The 17,982-nt window shown below is 40.2% G+C and overlaps 1 protein-coding gene across 1 annotated transcript in view; it reads left to right on the top strand.

Annotated features, from left to right (window-relative positions):
• Positions 1-17,982, top strand: part of DSCAM (DS cell adhesion molecule) — a 1,038,663-nt gene that overhangs the window by 944,240 nt on the left and 76,441 nt on the right. The window contains exons 22-26 of the mRNA XM_049874902.1: positions 4,824-4,941; positions 6,989-7,152; positions 9,179-9,277; positions 15,645-15,833; positions 17,301-17,591. Coding sequence (XP_049730859.1) covers positions 4,824-4,941; positions 6,989-7,152; positions 9,179-9,277; positions 15,645-15,833; positions 17,301-17,591 — 861 coding nt within the window. The remainder of the gene's footprint in view (positions 1-4,823; positions 4,942-6,988; positions 7,153-9,178; positions 9,278-15,644; positions 15,834-17,300; positions 17,592-17,982) is intronic.

Below are 17,982 nucleotides of genomic sequence, written 5' to 3'. Positions count from 1 at the left end.
AATGATATGAATTTTGCAGTTAAATCGTTGGCTTTGATGATGCTAGATTCAAAGGGAATAGAGTTGTTATCAAGTTAGCAATTTGTTTATGTATTTCATAACATATTAAATAATCCCCTTTTAGCTTTTTTTTTTCTTTATAAAGTAGAAACAGTGCTTGAGTTATTTAACCAAAATCTTAAAGGTAAAAACTGTAGCTTTTTTCGAGAGCCATGCAGCTTGGTTTTTGATTCAGGAATTAATTTTGTTGAACCCTTGCCTACGAGGCAGGTTGCATAAAGGATAAAATTAATTTTTCAGCCTGGTAGTCAAAGTAAATTTTGTTATTTTAACCATGAGAAACCTACTTCTTTGTTATCTGACATTAAAGTTCTTAGAAATTTTTATAAACTAACGCATCAAACTTTTAGCTGCAGCCAATAAAAACTGTGGCTATGTTAAATAAATTCCCTTTCAGTAATTTTTTAAATTTCTTGTCTCTGTTATGTTTTTCTTGTAGCACAACTCTTTAAGTGACAAAAATGAGCACATTTATTACCAGACCTAAATATTTATCTATAATTTTTCTTTGTGGCATGATAAGAGCTTATAAATTTTAATTATAATGACTATTCATTAACTTAATTTACTGTCAGTAAAAAAAAAATTTTTTAAATTTTTATAATTAAAATTTATAAGCTCTTATCATGCCACAAAGAAAAAATTAAGTTACCTTGAAAATTAATTTAAGCCTATATATTACAAAACATAATTATTACTACAGTAAAATTTGTTTATGTAGCCTCTATTTTTATACAAACCCTTATTATTTCTTATAAAGGAATATTTATAATTTAATAATACCTTACAGAGACAGGAAATTATTATATTTTCATAATCTCATTTTAGCATGCTTTGTAGGATCCTTTAGAGAAAAAATTTAGAATGTCTCTTTTTAAAGCCTCATTATATTAAAATAAACAACCTTTTTTCAGTACACTTTTCAAATAGACCAATTTATATTAAAATTTCTCAGAGTAGTTGCTTAAAGTCCAGATTATAAAACAGAAGCAAAAAGTAGTTTTTCCTGGAAGAAAAAAAAAAAAAAAAGACTTAAAAGACTGCTTCATGAAAGGAAAAAAAAGAAAAAACTAGTATATACCAGTCATGGCTTTCTGAGATAAAACAAAATTTAGACATAAAATGAAACAGCAAAGCCACATACATTATTAAGGAGTCAAGCAAAACTTTAGGCATATGCTACAAACTACAAAAACTGTTAGGAACATTTGGGGGTTACTATTTTTTCTGATATCTTTTTATGAAAAATCTTGAAAATACTAGTTTTTAATTCTTTTTTATTTACTTAGAATACATTGAAAAGTCATAATTCAAGAAGAACTACAATTTTCTCTTCCTTAAAACAGCTAAATTTCAGCTGTATAGAAGATGAAACTAGCAAAACAAGCCCAGAAACTTGAAAAACAGAAATAGAAAAACCACATAAATTCTCTAGTCTGTGAAGTTAGCTCAAACATAGGCTTATATTTAATATCACATAAGACAAACATATGGGGAACCCAGTTTCTTAAAATGTATACAGCAATTCTTTGGTAAGATCTACTGAATTTTATAGAAAAACAGATTTTAGAAAAGTTATTAATTTGTCAGTGTCTCAGATGGAAGAATATTAGACCCTGTGACAAAATCTGAGTATTAAGTAAAAATCCCACAGAGGAAAGGAAAGACAACACAAGAGTGAAAATTCATTTTCTTAAACTGATCATTAAGATTCTAAATTATTTCAAATATTTTCAGTTTATCATGTTTGAATATGAACCTCAAACTGGCATCCCAGTAGAAGTGGGGGATCTAAGCTTATTTATTAAGGATGTTAAGAATAGGTTGAAGTTTTGGTCTTCCAGAGTCAAATAAAATTATTAGCAGGTGATTTGCTGTCGGGTTTTGGTTTGCAGCTTAAAGACTGTGATTCCTCTGTAATAACCATATGATGTTTGGTTTCATTTTTCTTTAACTAATTCATTTTGCTGACTAGAAACCTTGTCTCTTATTTTAAATATATTAGTCTTTCTAATTCAAAAGTATTTAAAAGTGGTATTGAGTTAACAAACTGTTGTTAGGGCAGAGGTGGGTGTAGAGAGTTGTTGCTGGAGATGTGGCTGGCAAGGTTAGAGAACTCATATTGTGATTTCTTGATTTGTTTTCCTGTTTCAAAATGGCATCTTGTAAAAAGGCAAATTTACTGTCCTGATGTCTTTTAGAAGCTTCTTGGTACCAGTTAATAAAAAAGAGGTGTCCCATTGTCCCTGCTTAACGCAGAAGTCTTTGTGTTCCAATTTACTGAACGGGAAAATTAATTTGCTTAGTTCAAGTGATTTCTATAATGGCCATTGATTTTTCAAATTTCCCTTTGTGAGTGCATGCCAAAGATCCTGATTCAAGACTGAGCCAGGGCTGTAATTTTTCCCTGCTAAAGGGAATATGCAAAAGTCCCTGAAGGAGGTCTTGTCTCACATTCGGGAATCCCTGAAAGAAGTCCTGCCTCCCCATTTTCTTACTGTGTACTGCTTGCAAGCTCGGCCTCCAATGACATGGAAGCATCCCTGCTGAAGGACTGCTGCCACCAGCCAATAGGAAAAACAGAGTTCAACGGAACGAACTAATCAAGCTGCTCAGAAGAGATGAGCAGAAAAAGAAAGTAAAGAGAAAAGAAATCTCTTAAGAGAAATCTATGTGATTAGAGTGGAGTTTGATCTGAGAAAGCTTACCTGGGAGGACCCTGGGGAGTCCATGAAGATGAATGAGTACAAAAGGGCTCATACTGGCATCAAAGCTCCAAATTCCTGACTCCTTGGCGCCACTGCTAGCAAGATGCATTCAAATCCTGCCAACTATGCCAAAGAAACATCCAAGAGTAAAACTCAGACTCTGGAAAATTCAAATTAAAGAGATATTTATTGAGAGTACAAACAACTTAAGTTGGGGAGGTGGTGAATCCTGCAGGGTAAGATAAACTGCTCTGTTGATGCATGAGTGATGAGGGTTTATAAAGGCAAAAACCACAGGCAGATGAGGTACGGCTAAAGCTATCTTCATTGGCTGGCATTGCTGCAGGCAGCTAGGGTGCAGAGAGGTACAGCTAAAACATTTCTCATTGGTTGGTACTTGGGTTAGTTAAGACAAAGGTATGGAAAATTATAAGTATTGTAAAAGGGGAGAGGGGGTATCATCTGAGAATCAGCCAGCCACAAAACTGTTTTCGGGTATAACTGTTTCCTGGAACATATGAGAATAATCTACTAGTACATCTTAGTTTGCAAAGTCTGTGAGGAGGAGTTCTGCAGAGAGTTCATATAGGTTAAGATGGAGTCAGTCTTGCCGCCTTGTCATGAGTCTAGCCTAGGCCAAGAGCCTGTTTTTGGATTATTCCCTTTATTAGGATGAAGAGTCTCAATTTTGACCTCAATCAGGTGAAGTAGCTCCAAATCGTGGTTAGTTTTTGGTGCAGTATTTACCGTACAGAACAGGTCCAGCTTCTGAGTCCTCTGTAGTCTTGCCCGTGGGGCTCAGAACAACAAAAAGAGGAGTTGGTTTGACAGACCTTAATGACAAAGGCTTATTCATGTTCTTGAGCAGAATGGCTTTGTAATGAATTGACTCTGGGAACCCCACCTTTCCTGGCATTCCAGAGCATTTCTGGGGAACTTGCTTCACACCCCCATTTTCCAATTCAAATCCTCAAGCCAAAATGGTGCAGTGGTCCCAACACTGGTCCCACCTTTATGATTTAGAGCCAGATTGGGACCACCTTCCAGCTATGATCCCTGTGTCTGTGCATCTGGCCAGGCTGAGATCCTGGAGGACAGGCACTGTTTTTCCTGTCTCCAGTTCCTATGACAGTGCCTGGAGCCCACTGGTGAAAATAAAGGAAAGAATCTGCTGCTGGCTCCTGTTCATGCCCCAGAAGTCAGGGTCCCAATGTTTATCAAAGATCAGGCAGATTATTTTGGCTCTGGAAGACTTGTGTCTTAGTGTCTCTGCCAGCCTTTGTGGCTAAGACAAGAGGTACCCCTAGGAACCTGTCACTGTTCAGCCCCTCTGGTCTTCAAATCTGGAAGCACCTTCTCAAGCAGGTCCACCCTAGGCTTTTTTTCCTCTCTACCTCCTGGACCTTCCAGCTACTTTGGGACTGAGCCAGTACCAGACCACTCTGGTAGATTCTCCTGTTTGGACACCTGAGTCATTGTCCCAAGAAAATGGTTGTTCTTCAAGAGAGACCACTCTGCAAATGTTCATGTTCCTTAACGTTTGTACTGAAGATCAAGTTGATATAATAAAGACAGGAAAGTACCACAAACTTGATAAATAGAAATTGTTACAGTTTTATTTTTTCCTGCCTTTTGGGACTTTATGTTTTGTGGTCTTTAGTCTCTCAGATATTAAAAGTATATTTTAACATGCAGTTTTGGTGTTGAGATAAATTGCTTAATAAAGTGCTTTGAAAAATAACTGGGCTCATAGAAAACACAGCTTGTAGCTCTTGGCTTATGAAGCCCCAAATATTTAATTTGGGCTTCTTGTGTTTAGTCAATAGGAAAAAAAAAAAAACTGCAACGAGAATTTCAGCTATTTGTTTGTATGGTCTTGCAATAAAAATCTGTTATATCCCTGATAGCAGAGAACAGTGTTAACAGTTATAACATTAACGGACAATGTTGTAGTTGCCTTTTTTTGTGTGTTACACTATCTGGGAGGGTCATTTTGACCTCTGCTCTAAACAATCCTGCAAAGTAATTGGGCTTCCACTCTGTTTGGTCTTCCAGCGCCTGCACGAATCCTGACCTTCAGTGGAACAGTGACGACTCCATGGATGAAAGATATTGTCTTGCCTTGTAAAGCTGTTGGGGATCCTTCTCCTGCAGTGAAATGGATGAAAGACAGGTAACCAGTAACCCAATGTACACTTTTAATTAAACCCTAAGAGATTACGTGGGACATCCTTGTGTTGGGTCTGGCAGTCTTCTGATTTGTATTCGTTAACGTTAGTGAACACACCAGAAAATCTACCAACCCTTTTGAGACAGAGGTGAGAGGAGGGAAATCTCAACTTTAGCAATTAAAAGGGGTGATTTATTTTGTCAGTCTTCCATAAATTCAGAGTCTTTAAATTCACAAGAGAATGTTTACAAGGACAATAGTCTAACCAATCCAGTAATCTTTGTGGAAGTTTGCTATATCTTATCATGTAATTTATCTGTATAACTGAGATGAATGTACCCAAAGTTATGGTAAGACTTTGCATTTCTCTCATTCCAAGGTAATAGACCAACTATCCCTAACTGCTCTGAGAAATATCCTATAGAAATGGAATGCATTAGGACTTTGCAAGTGTAAAATCTGATTTTCCATACTCTGTAGTAATTACTTGGAAACCCTGATGGCGTAGTGGTTAAGTGCTACAGCTGCTAACCAAAAGGACGGTAATTCAAGTCTACCAGGTGCTCCTTGGAAACTCTATGTGGCAGTTCTATTCTGACCTACAGGGTCGTTATGAGATGAAATCGACTTGATGGCAATGGGTTATAGTAATTATTAAAATAAAAGCGGTCAAGACAGAGAGAAGAAAGTGGGTAACTTCATAACTTTTTTAAGTGTTTTATCTCATTCAGAAGAAGAAATTAGGATATAAATTTTTGTTGTTAGGTGCTGTCAAGTCGATTCTGATCCATGGCGATCCTATGTACCACAGAACAAAACACTGCCTGGTCCCGCGCCATGCTCACAATCATTGTTATGCTTGAGCCCATTGTTGCAGCCACTGTATAAATTAGAATAAAGTATATATCCATATATAACCAATTGTTGGAGGGTCAGTTCTGACTCACAGTGACCCCATGTGTGTCGGAGTAGAACTGTGCTCTATAGTGTTTTCAATGGCTGATTTTCTCAGAAGTAGATCACCAGGCCTTTTTTCCAAGGCACCTCCTGGTGGACTCAAACCACTAACTTTTCAGTTATCAGCCAAGTGCATTAAGCGTTTGGACCACTTAGGAACTCCATATCCAGATAGATAGATAGTTATATAGACTAGATAGATGGGTAGATAGATAGGTAGGTAGGTAGGTAGATAGGTAGGTAGGTAGATCATATGCATATATATATATATATAAATATATATATATATACACGCACACAATTAGGATATAAGTAAGGGTTAAGATTCACCTGTGAGTATAGAGATTTGATATAATCATTCAGAAGAGCAGCTATTTTTAAACAAAAGTGCTTAAAAGGCATAAAATATTGAAATAATAGGTATGGCCCAGAGATCGCTTTTCTTGCTGCGTTTAAAATTACTTAATCCAAAGCAAATAAGTAATCCCTCAAGGTCGAGTTGCCATTCCAGTTGATGACCCCTGACTACTGGACAATCTGTTACCACAGCAGTGGTTGTGAGGGCAGAGAACTGTTTTTACTAGGATCAAGTCATCGCTATCTTGACATGCATTTCATTTTTTATGTCAAAGTAATTAGCAGCTTAACTTTAAGTGAATTATAACAGATCCCAAAGGTAGCTGCCCCTACACGCAGAAGACTGATTTGGTCAAACTGGTGCTTCTGTCCACAGAAGACAAGCCCAGACTTGCCAAACAGAGAAAGTGGCTAGTACATCTACAGTGGAGGAGAGAGAAGCCTGTTTGAAGATACTGCTGTCGTTGGCATGTGTGAGGAACCCATTGACTTGAACCAGAACCCAAGCCCTCATCACAGCCTACCCTTCAACCTAGAATTTTTTTACAAAGAACAAAACTCAGATACTTGGTTCTTTTTATCATGTAATCATAGTTTAGTTCTTACATGATACAAGAAACGTTAAGCTTACAATTTGGATTGCTTGCTTCCGAGAGAGTCTGTATGGTTTTCCCCAACTTCAGCTAATTTGGGTTGTAATTTCTTTAATCTGTGCATTTTTTTTCCTGTGAGGTAGTAACGGGACACCCAGTCTAGTAATGATTGATGGGCGAAGGAGCATCTTTAGCAACGGAAGCTTCATTATCCGCACGGTGAAGGCAGAAGATTCTGGCTATTACAGCTGCATCGCCAACAACAATTGGGGATCCGATGAAATTATTTTAAATTTACAAGTACAAGGTGTGGAAATTTGACACTCTTTTTAATGGTATCTTTTGCATGTTTGTAAGCACACCTTTATGCAAAAACTCAAATTAAACAAATTTAAAGATCAAAATAAAGAGCTAATTGCTATTTTCATATTACAATAAAATACACTTTTATTTTGGAAAATGTAATTAAACAAATCAAAGAAAATAAAAAAGCTTTCATAATCCTAGAGCTAACAATGAGTCTAATTTCTTTTTCTTTATCTGTGCATCTCTGAAAAAGTCCTTCATTAAGAAGATATTAAAATTTCCACTAACTGCACTGTTTACACATGTATAACCCAGAAGGCATAAACAAAATTTTTAAAATGATAAGTCAGAATTATACTCTTTACATCTGCTAATTAAGTCAATTTTTATATGCAATGTAAGCAAAAAGGAACTTACTGAAACTCTAAGTATATCGCTAGAATATCTAATAGTGTATTGAATACAGGGTATTTAATTTTTTCTTGGTATTGTATACAAAAAGTACACAACAATTTCAAAACATCCTTGTATTAAAATTGTGTATAAAATTCCCAAACAACTACTGATCTGGTTCAGGTTTGGTTTTAGCAGAAAAATCAAAGTGTATGCTGCTTTGGATTTATGTGTTGTCAGGTTAATAAACAACAGCAAGTAAAAATAAAATCAATATTGTCCTCAGCAGCAGCAGTAATCAGGGGGGTGGGGAGTAGGAGGAAAGGAAGAAGACGACATAAAAAAAAAGAAAAATATAGCAAAACGAATCTGGAATTTCAAGTAAGTTAAAATCTGGAGAATTCCAAGGTGTTTTAGAAAATAGACACTCTGTAAAGACTCTAATGGGATGCGTCAGTCCATCAGGACTTTGGGTCAATATATCAGGCCGCTTCTCTCAGAGGAAGAGAGAAGGACATTTTATGTGAAGTTTTCTATGCAAATTGATAATCTGATTCTGAATTTCACCGTTTTCTTTGGTGCTTCTGTCCTCAGAGCCAGTTCAAAATAATATTGAGGCTTATTTGTTGGAAGAAGTGTGTATCCTTCAAGTCTGACATGTGCTTTCAAGTTCAAATGCTGCAGTTCAATGGCACACCTTTGATCTTCAGGGCTGAGGGTGTGTGTGTGTGTGTGTGTGGAGAGAGAGAGAGAGACCCTCGGTGATACAAACAGTTAAGAACCAGAAAGGTTGGCAATTTGAGTCCACCCAGAGGTGCCTTGGAAGAAAGGCCTAGTGATCTACTTCTGAAAAATCAGCCATTGAAAACTCTGTGGAACAGTTATATCCTGGCACACGTGGGGTTGCCATGAGTCTGGATTGCCTCAGCGACAACTGGTTTGGTATATTAAAAAATAAAATTTAATTAAAAAAGAAAACCCTCGAATCCATTGGCATCAAGTCGATTCTGACTCATGGTGACCCCATGCGTTACAGAGTAGAACCATTCTGTAGGGTTTTCTTTATGGAAACATGGAAACATATCTCCAGGCCTTTCTTCAACAGCACTGCTGAGTGGGTTCAAACCACGAACCTTAAGGTTAGTAGTTGAGCACAAACTGTTTGTGTCACCCCAGGACACCCACTATGTTCTTCTCCATTTTCTTCTTTCCATCCCCAAAAAGAACGGAACAGCTAAGTTGATCTTCCTCACTTGAATCGTGGCTGAAATTCAGAGTAAAATAATGCATTCCTCCTTAGTAAGTTTAAAGAAGATTTCAATTAGTGATGAACAACTCAGAAATTCAAAAAAACTGTTGAGGAAATGAGTGAGCTATAAATCCAGGTAGAAACGGGATTGAATTTTTGCGAGAGCCAATTGTCTTAAATAATAGATTCACTCTGTTCTATCTCTTTAGCCCAGGATATCAACTAACTAGACATTTTGACAGAAGTGAATTGCATATTTTGGCAACCTAAAACATTTATTTAATAAATGGCTGTTAAAAATGAGTTGGTAAAACGACTGTTAAGGGAGCTTAAAGATGTGAAAAATTAATTCTTCTTTTTTTTTTAAACCCTGTTTCCTGTCTAGTTCCACCAGATCAACCTCGGCTGACAGTATCCAAAACCACGTCTTCCTCCATTACTCTCTCCTGGCTCCCTGGAGACAATGGGGGCAGTTCAATCAGAGGTAATAAGATATAGGCTGTCCACAATAGTTGATTAACTGTCATTACCTACAGGCAAGTGGGTGACACACCTTGATCAAATAATTGCTACGTGGAAGTTTATTCTCCCCAAAATTACGGCACATAATTAATTCTCCCATTACGTAAACAAGAAACCACACATCTATTTTTATGGTATTTGTTGGATCTCAAATCATTCATCCAAGGAATCCCATTCACAGAATTATTATTGTGCATTTAATCTTGCTAAATATTAACAAATGCACAAAGGAAAAAAAAATTGTAACCTCTCCCCTGAGATTCTGAATACTGTTGCTTCTCCACTTTCTCAACACTATCTCATTCATTTATTCATTCTTGTATTCAGTCATTCATTTGAGTAAGCTGTAGTTACTATTCTGATTTATAAAGTGATGGAAGGAAGACAAAGAACCTCAAGTTAGATGGGAAACAATCTTTTTGTACAAAATTATTACAATTTGTGCACAGTACCAAACCCAAACCCAGTGCCTTTTTGTTGATTCTGACTCATAGCGACCCTATAGGACAGAGTAGAGCTGCCCCACAGAGTTTCCAAGGAGCACCTGGCAGATCCGAACTGCTGGCCCTTTGGTAAGCAACCATAGCACTTAACCACTACGCCACCAGCGTTTCCAGTAGAAAAGAATAAACAAGGTCTATACTGAAAGGCACGAGACAGCTTGATAATTTTAGGGTATGTGGAACTGTGAGACATCAATCTGAGCAAACTTGTAGAACTAGGGTATTGTTAGTTGCCACGGAGTTAATTCTGACTCATGGCGATCCCACATGTGCAGAGAACTGTGCGCCATAGTTTTCCTTTTTTTTAAATCGTATTTTAGGTGAAACTTTGCAGCTCAAGTTAATTTTGCATTCAAAAATGTATGCACATATCGTTTTGTGACATTGGTTGCAAAACCCACAATGTGACAGTAGGCTCCCCCTTTCCATCCTGGGTTCCCTGCGTCCATTCATCCAGTTATTATCCCTTCCTGCCTTCTCATCTTGCTTTTGGGCAGGTGTTGCCCATTTGGTCTTGTATGCTTGATTGAACTAAGAAGCACATTCTTCTGATGTGTTATTGTTTGTTTTATAGGCTTGACTAATTTTAGTCTGACAAGTGGACTTCAGGAGTGTTTCACTCCTGAGTTACTAGACTGCCTGGAGGCCATAGTGTCTGTCAGACCAGTAAGTCTGACTTTTTTTTGTGTGTGTATATGTGTGAGTTTGAATTTTGTTCTACATTTTTCTCCCACTCTGTCTGGGACTCTGTGTTGTGATCCTGTCAGAGTGGTTGTTGGTGGTAGCCAGGTACCATCTAGTTCTGGGCTCAGGCCGGTGAAGGCCATAGTTCATGTGGTTCTTTAGTCCTTTGAGCTAATATTTTCCTGTGTCTTTGGTTGTCTTCATTCTCCTTTGCTCTGGATGGGATGAGAACAACAGATATATCTTAGATGGCTGATTGGAAGCTTTTAAGACCCTATGTGCTACTCACCAATGTGGGATGTAGAACATTTTCTTTATGAACTATGTTATGTCAATTGACCTAGATGTCCCTCGAGACTATGGTTCCCAGCTTCTAGCCCCAGCGTCTCGGTTTGTCCAGGTGTCTAGGAAACTTCTATGCCTTTGCTTTGGTCAAGTTGTGTTGACTTCCCCTATGTTGTGTTGTCTTTCCCTTCACCAAAGTCACACTTGTCTACTCTCTAGTTAGTGAATTCCCCTCCCCCTTATCCTCATAACTATCAAAGAATGTTTTTTCTGTGTGTAAACCTTTTCTTGAGTTCTTATAATAGTGGTCTCATACAATACTTGTCCTTTAGTGACTGACTTACTTCACTGAGCATAATGCCTTCCTGTAAAATGGCACAGGGGTGGCATCTGCCCTCCTTAACTTCACAAGAGGAAGGGAAATCAAGATCAATGGCCCAAGGCTGATTCCTATGAGGCAGAGGTCAAACATGCCACACTTGCCTCATCGGATATTTCATAACCAAAAATTTTTTTCCCAGTCTCTAGGTTCTCTTTTTACTTTTCTGGTGAAGTCTTTTGATGAGCATAATTATTTAATTTTTAGGAGCTCAATTGTCTAGTTCATCTTCTGGTGTTTTTGCATTGTTAGTTAATGGTTTTTATACTATTTGTACCATGTTTTAAGGCCCCTAGCATCGTCCCTATTTTTTCTTCTGTGATCTTTATCAATTTAGATTTTATATTTAGGTCTTTGATACATTTTGAGTTAGTTTTTGTGTATGTTGTGAGGTATGGCTTTTGTTTCATTTTTTTACAGATGGACACTCAGTTTTGCCAGCACCATTTGTTAAAAAGACTGCCTTTTTCCCATTTAACAGACTTCGGCCCTTTGTCAAATATCAGCTGCTCATTTATGGATGGATTTACATCTGGGTTCTCAGTTCTGTCCCATTGGTCTATGTGTCTGTTGATGTACCAATACCATGGTTATATAATAGGTTCTAAGATCAGGCAGTGTGAGGCCTCTCTGTTCTTCTTCAGTAATGCTTTACTTATCCCGGGCCTCTTCCCTTTCCATATAAAGTTGGTGATTCGTTTTTCCACCTTGTTGAAGAACGCTTTTGGATTATGATTTGGGGTACATTGTATCTGTAGATCGCTTTGGGTCCATAGGGTTTTTGAGGCTTTGTCCTTTCAGAAGCAGATCTCCAGGCCTGTGTTCTGTGGCACCTCTGGTTACGTTCAAACTGCCAAACCTTTGACTAGCAGTCAAGCACTTAAACATTTGTGCCACCCAGGGTCTGTGCAGAATGAGGAAAGGGAGTTGATCCAGAGGAAGAAGCTGAAGATGCAGAGGAAGAGGGCCTGAGTGACTATAAAAGGTCCCTGACAAGGTGGGAAAGGATGGAAGACTTACGATGGCAGCAACAGCCTTTCTTCTGAGGGAGGAGGAAGGATGGGAGGACAACTGGAAATGCAGGGTATTTTGCAGTGAAGTCTGTGGTGTGCTGGGGCTGGCTTCTTCCAGCTTGTGAGACCCAATTGTAACATCCCTTCCCAGCTTCCCACCAAGTGACTGAAGACGTGCTGGGAATATTTACCTGCAATGGAAGTCAACAAATGCTACAAGTCAGGCCTGTTTTTTTTTTTTTTTTTTAAGAGCCAGTTGCCAGTTGTTAAATATTTATCATCGTTCTACTGGGTGATGGGGAGGAGCTTCACTTTTTTTTAGGACAAAAGAGTCTTTTTAAAATTTTTTTTATTTAAATTGTTGCATGAGTAGAGTTGAGGGTGTGGTTGTGGGCTGGAGAAGAGTGGAAAAGATTCGTAACAGCTGCAGCATGAAATGCAACAGGGGGTCATTAATAGATGAACAAAATAATTGCCATGTAGCAGCGAGGACCCAGCTGCAGATAATAGCACAAATTGTAGCGGTCACAATGATCATAGCGTAGTGACTTTCTCAAGGGATGCTGGACAGGTGGGAAAAGAGTGGATCATGGGGTACCAAGGTTGGTGACTGCTAAGGCAAGCATGGTCAGGAGACTCACACTTCTGTAAGGGATTCTAGGCTTCTGGTAAGAGGATTCCTGAAATGCTGTACCAAAGTTTCTAGGCTGGTTAGAGGACCTCGTCCTTATAGAACAAATAAAATGGGGCACTGAGTGAAGGGTTGAGGAGTTTTAGGGCTCTAGGCTCAAATGATGTGAAGTTTTGATTCTACAAGTATGAGACAGTGAGGGAAGTAGAACAGGAAGACTGTCAGAGTGGTAGATCAGCAAGATGGAGCCTATCTTTGTGATAAAGAGTTTCCAAGACAAAGGCAACCAGTGGGTGCCTGAAATGCTGTGTTTGTCAAGTCATTGGCATCAAGAAGGAGTCATGAGTCAAAATGTTTCCATACTGGAGGACACTGATATCACAGAAGACAAAAGCGGGAGCAGGGACCCATGTTTGCCCATCACCAAGTAATAGAGATTTCCCATTAAAAAGAAAAAAAAAATAAATCCCATTGCCATTGAGTTCGTGCTAACTTCTGGTTACCCCATGTATGGCAGAAAAGAACTGTGATCTATAGGGTTTTCTATGGCTCATTTTTCCGAAGTAGGTTCCCGGGCCTTTCTTCTGAATAGGGAGTTTAGATTGTGGCAATGAGAAGGTGAGAGTAGTCCTCCCGATATGCAGAGCACAGAGGAGGTGATGCAGGTATTGTTAGATAGTAGGCTGGATGTGCAGTGGGAGCACTGAGTGTGCAGGCCCATGACTCACCTGTCAGGTAGTGAGGGAGCTGAGAGGATGTAGATCAGGACCACGGAGGAGGGCAAATGAGGCTCCGGAAGGAGGATGTACCCTTGGCCTCAGAGAGCCAGAGGTCAGGGAAGGTTGAAAGGACACATGAAGGTTCTGTCCATGACCACAGAAGATGGGTGCTCTCCATTCAAGGGGAGTGGCAAGCACATGATGCTTCCCTTTTGGGTTTAGGAATCACTGTAGTGTGTGGGGTTAGACCTGCTTTGCATGTGTTTAAAATGGTGTTCCCCAGGATGGGACAGAAGGTAATAGTCATTGGTATACAGATACCATGTGCCTGATGGGCTAGTCTAGGCTGCATGAGTGTGAACGTTTAGAAGTAGAGAGGGACAGAGCAGAGAAGATGTGTTTGTTCCCTGGAAGATGGTTGGGAGTAGCAGGGTTGAAAGATGTAAGAGGCAATGAGGAATGTTTCAGTATCACATGGCATCCAAGAACACAGGCTCCAGAATCCAACAGTGGGGTTTGAATCTTATGCACATGTCTGTGTTCTCATTACTTAACCTCTCTGGACCTCAGTGTCTTCATCTGTAATGTGAGGATAATAATCACTGCTTCACAGGGATGAATGAGATAATGTGAGTAAAGGGCTTAGGAAAATGCCTGGTACATAACTGTTAAGTTGTTAGGTGCTGTTGAGTCAGTTCCGACTCATAGCAACCCTATGTACAACAGAACGAAACACCTTGCCATTCTTACAATCATGGTTATGCTTGAGGCCGTTGTTGCAGCCACAGTGTCAATCCATCTTGCGGAAGGTCTTCTTCTTTTTCACTGACCCTCACTTTACCAAGCATGATGTCCTTCTCTAGGGACTTGTCCCTCCTGATAACATGTCCAAAGTATGTGAGATGAAGTCTCGCTGTCCTTGCTTCTAATGAGCGTTCTGGCTTTACTTCTTCCAAGACAGAATTGTTCATCTTGGAAGTCCATGGTCTATTCAGTATTCTTTGCCAACACCACAATTCAAAGGCATCAGTTCTTCTTTGGTTTTCCTTATTCTTCGTCCAGCTTAGTTAGCTAGCACATAGTTAGTGCTCAAGAAATGGACAATCGTTGTTAGTAGTGGTAGAAGTAGAGGTAATAGGTGTCAGGTGGAGAAATGAGTTATTGAAGGACTTTTTAAGTGAAGGAGAAACCAGGTTACCACTGAAAGACTGGGATGGCTTAGGATTTACAGCAAATGCCCCTCAGGACTGTGGACTGCAAACCCCAGGAGCATAGAGGGAGGGAGAGTGGTTGAGTAGATTCCTACTCATCGATAGCCTGTCCTTTTCCAGAGCTTTGGATCTCTTAACAATACCTCAGCGTCAGCCTCCCGCTGGCCAAGGGTTTGAGCCCATATGCTTTGAAGCTCAGATATTTAGTCTTAGTGTTTATACCTGGCTGCCCAGCATGGCTTTTAAAAAGGAATGGGCAGAAAGTGGCTTTATTTTTGCCATACTCTCCAGCCATACCACCGTGGTAATGGGGGCCTAAGTACCTCACTCATCCATTTACCATCACAGTACATTTCCCAGCCTGGGTTACCTTTCCTGGAATCAGGAAGATTCCAAATCTTCTTTTCTGAAGATGCTTGAATCCTAAGAGCCCTCATTCTATTACCCATACAAGATCATCTTAGTTTTTAGTGCTGCTATAACAGAAATATTACAAGTGTATTGTTTTAACAAACAAATTTATTTTCACACAGTTCAGGAGGCCAAAAGTCCAAATCCAGGGCACAGGCTCTAGGGGAAGGCTCTCTCTATCTGCTTTGGGGGAAAATCCTTGTCTCTGCTTCTCCAGGGGAATTCCTTGGAGATCTCCATGTGGCCTCTGTCTTCCCTGTTTTTGCTTGCTTGTCTCTGTGCCTAATGGGCGCCTTTTATAACTCAAAAATGATTGGCTGAATTAAATACACCCTACACTGATGGACTCATTAACATAACAAATGTGTAGGGGTTAGAGTTTACAACACATGTTTTTGAGGGACACAATTCGATCCATAACAAAAATGCAAACATCAACCAACCTCAAGTGGGAAGCAAGCATACTCATTTGAATTTTTCTTATTTTCTAAAGGATACATATTGCAGTACTCTGAGGATAACAGTGAGCAGTGGGGGAGCTTTCCCATCAGCCCAAGTGAGCGCTCTTACCGCCTGGAAAATCTGAAATGTGGTACTTGGTATAAGTTCACTCTTACTGCCCAAAATGGAGTGGGACCCGGGCGCATAAGTGAAATCATAGAAGCAAAAACATTAGGGAAAGGTATGTATGCATTCTTGTTTCTAGATTTTCTGCTTTCCAGGTAGAAGGGGGGATTGGAATCCTAAGAGATTCATTGCATATTTGTATGTTTGCTTGTGTATTTGAACATTGTTATTTCAAAACATGGGCTTGGCAGCACTATAGTGTAATGAAAGAGGTGGCCAGTCCTTAAAAGGGACTACCTTTTCATTATTTCATTTGAAGTTAAAAAGAAGTATCATTGGAAAATCAGGGCATTGCCCAGGTTGGGCAGCAATGAAATGGGGAGTTTGTTTTCTCAATCCTTTCAGTGGGACCTTCACCGTTAATCACTACTCCCCCACTCCCCCACCCTCAGTCTATCTATAGTTTTCACATTGCCTCTAAGTCTTCCTTTTCAGGAGGAAAGTGGCTGGGATAAATTCTTAGCACTTCAATATGAGTTCCTTTTTTACCTGAAAAACAGAGCTTCAAGGAGATGAACCTCAGGGCAGTAAAGCTCAGCAGTGAAATCAGAGGCCCCGGGAACACCAGGAAGGTGGGGGGATTGTAGCTGTGTGAGAGTTTAGTGAGGAAGATGAAGTTGGGGTCTTTGCAGGATCCCTTCACACTCATATCTGACAGGAGGTGCAGGTTCAGACGGCAGGAGAGCAAGAAGTCAGGTGGAGAGGCCATTATTCGGGTCTGGCTCCTGAGTTTGGGAGAACATGTGACAAGGGTTTAGATGATGAGAGATTGATTTATCCAGAAATACAGTCCAGCTCCCTGGCTTCTAGTATCAAGAATTTGGGTGGTGAGGAATATTTGTTGAAAGTTCCCAAATAAAACTCTGTCTTCTCATGACTCAAGTCCATCTGAATGGGAATGGAAATGGGTCAGCCCAGCATATTGCTGTGTGAGAGCCACTGAAGGAAACCCATAAATTAGAAAAATATTGTTCTTCAGGAAACCCCAAGATAAACTCCGTTGTAGCTGCCATCAAAGTTGGCTGCTGACTCATGGTCATTCCATACACAACAGGATAGGACCGTTGTGATCCATAGGGTTTTCACTGGCCGATTTTCAGAAGTAGATTGCCAGGCCTTTTTTCCTAGTCCATCATAGCTGGAAGCTTCCCTGAAACCTGTTCGGCCTCATAGCAACACACAAGCCTCCAGTGGCAGACAGGTGTTGGTTACACGTGAAGTGTATTGGCCAGGAACCTGGGTCTCCCACATGGAAGGTGAGAATTCTACCACTGATCCACCGCTGCCCCCAGATAAACTCTACCGCCCAGTTTTCCCACTCATACCTAGATCATTATGGTCGGAGAAAGCCCACTGGTCCATAACGTCTCTGTAATGGTGGCCTGCTGTTAGTGGCCTTGACCCAGACATGGACTGAGCTCCTGGTCTAGATTGAGAAGGCCCAAGGGAAATCTGTGGCTGTTTTGAGAGTTTTCATTCGTTTATCTCATAAACTAATCTTCCCACCTGCCTTCTCCTACAGAGCCTCAGTTTTCAAAGGAGCAAGAACTTTTCGCCAGCATCAACACCACGCGTGTGCGGCTGAACCTCATCGGCTGGAATGACGGCGGCTGTCCCATCACCTCCTTCACGCTGGAGTATAGGCCCTTTGGAACTACTGTCTGGACCACAGCTCAGCGGACCTCTCTCTCCAAGTCATACATTCTATATGACCTGCAGGAGGCCACCTGGTACGAGCTGCAGATGCGGGTGTGCAATAGCGCCGGCTGTGCAGAGAAGCAGGCCAACTTCGCCACGCTCAACTATGATGGCAGTAAGTGGCTGACTTCGTAGTCCTCCCATTAGTGTCTCAGAAGGAGATGTGTACATGATGCCTGTCCCCTTCCCCATTCAGCACTCATCCTTGGCATGGGGTGACCGCTGCCCACAGACCATTAGGTGTCTGTGCCAGTGGGCATTCTGAGGGGCTCCTTAGTTGCCGGCACCCAGGTGACTGTCCCTGTGGGTCCAGAAATCAGGGACTGAGGGCCAAAGGGAATCTCATTAGGGAATCTTGGTGCAGGAGCCCTTTCTCTTAGGGCTGAAGGATTCTTTACCACATGGCCCTGTCCATTTGTCAGTGATTGTGAGCTAACACTGCTTTTGTTTTCTCCCACCCCCTTCCCACCCCATCCCAATTCACATAACAATTTTCTTTTTTGCTC

The sequence above is a fragment of the Elephas maximus genome, chromosome 2 (assembly GCF_024166365.1).
Source record: "Elephas maximus indicus isolate mEleMax1 chromosome 2, mEleMax1 primary haplotype, whole genome shotgun sequence".
Lineage (NCBI taxonomy): Eukaryota > Metazoa > Chordata > Mammalia > Proboscidea > Elephantidae > Elephas > Elephas maximus.
Note: the sequence above shows the minus strand (reverse complement) of the source record. Positions and strands in the feature narration are given on the sequence as shown.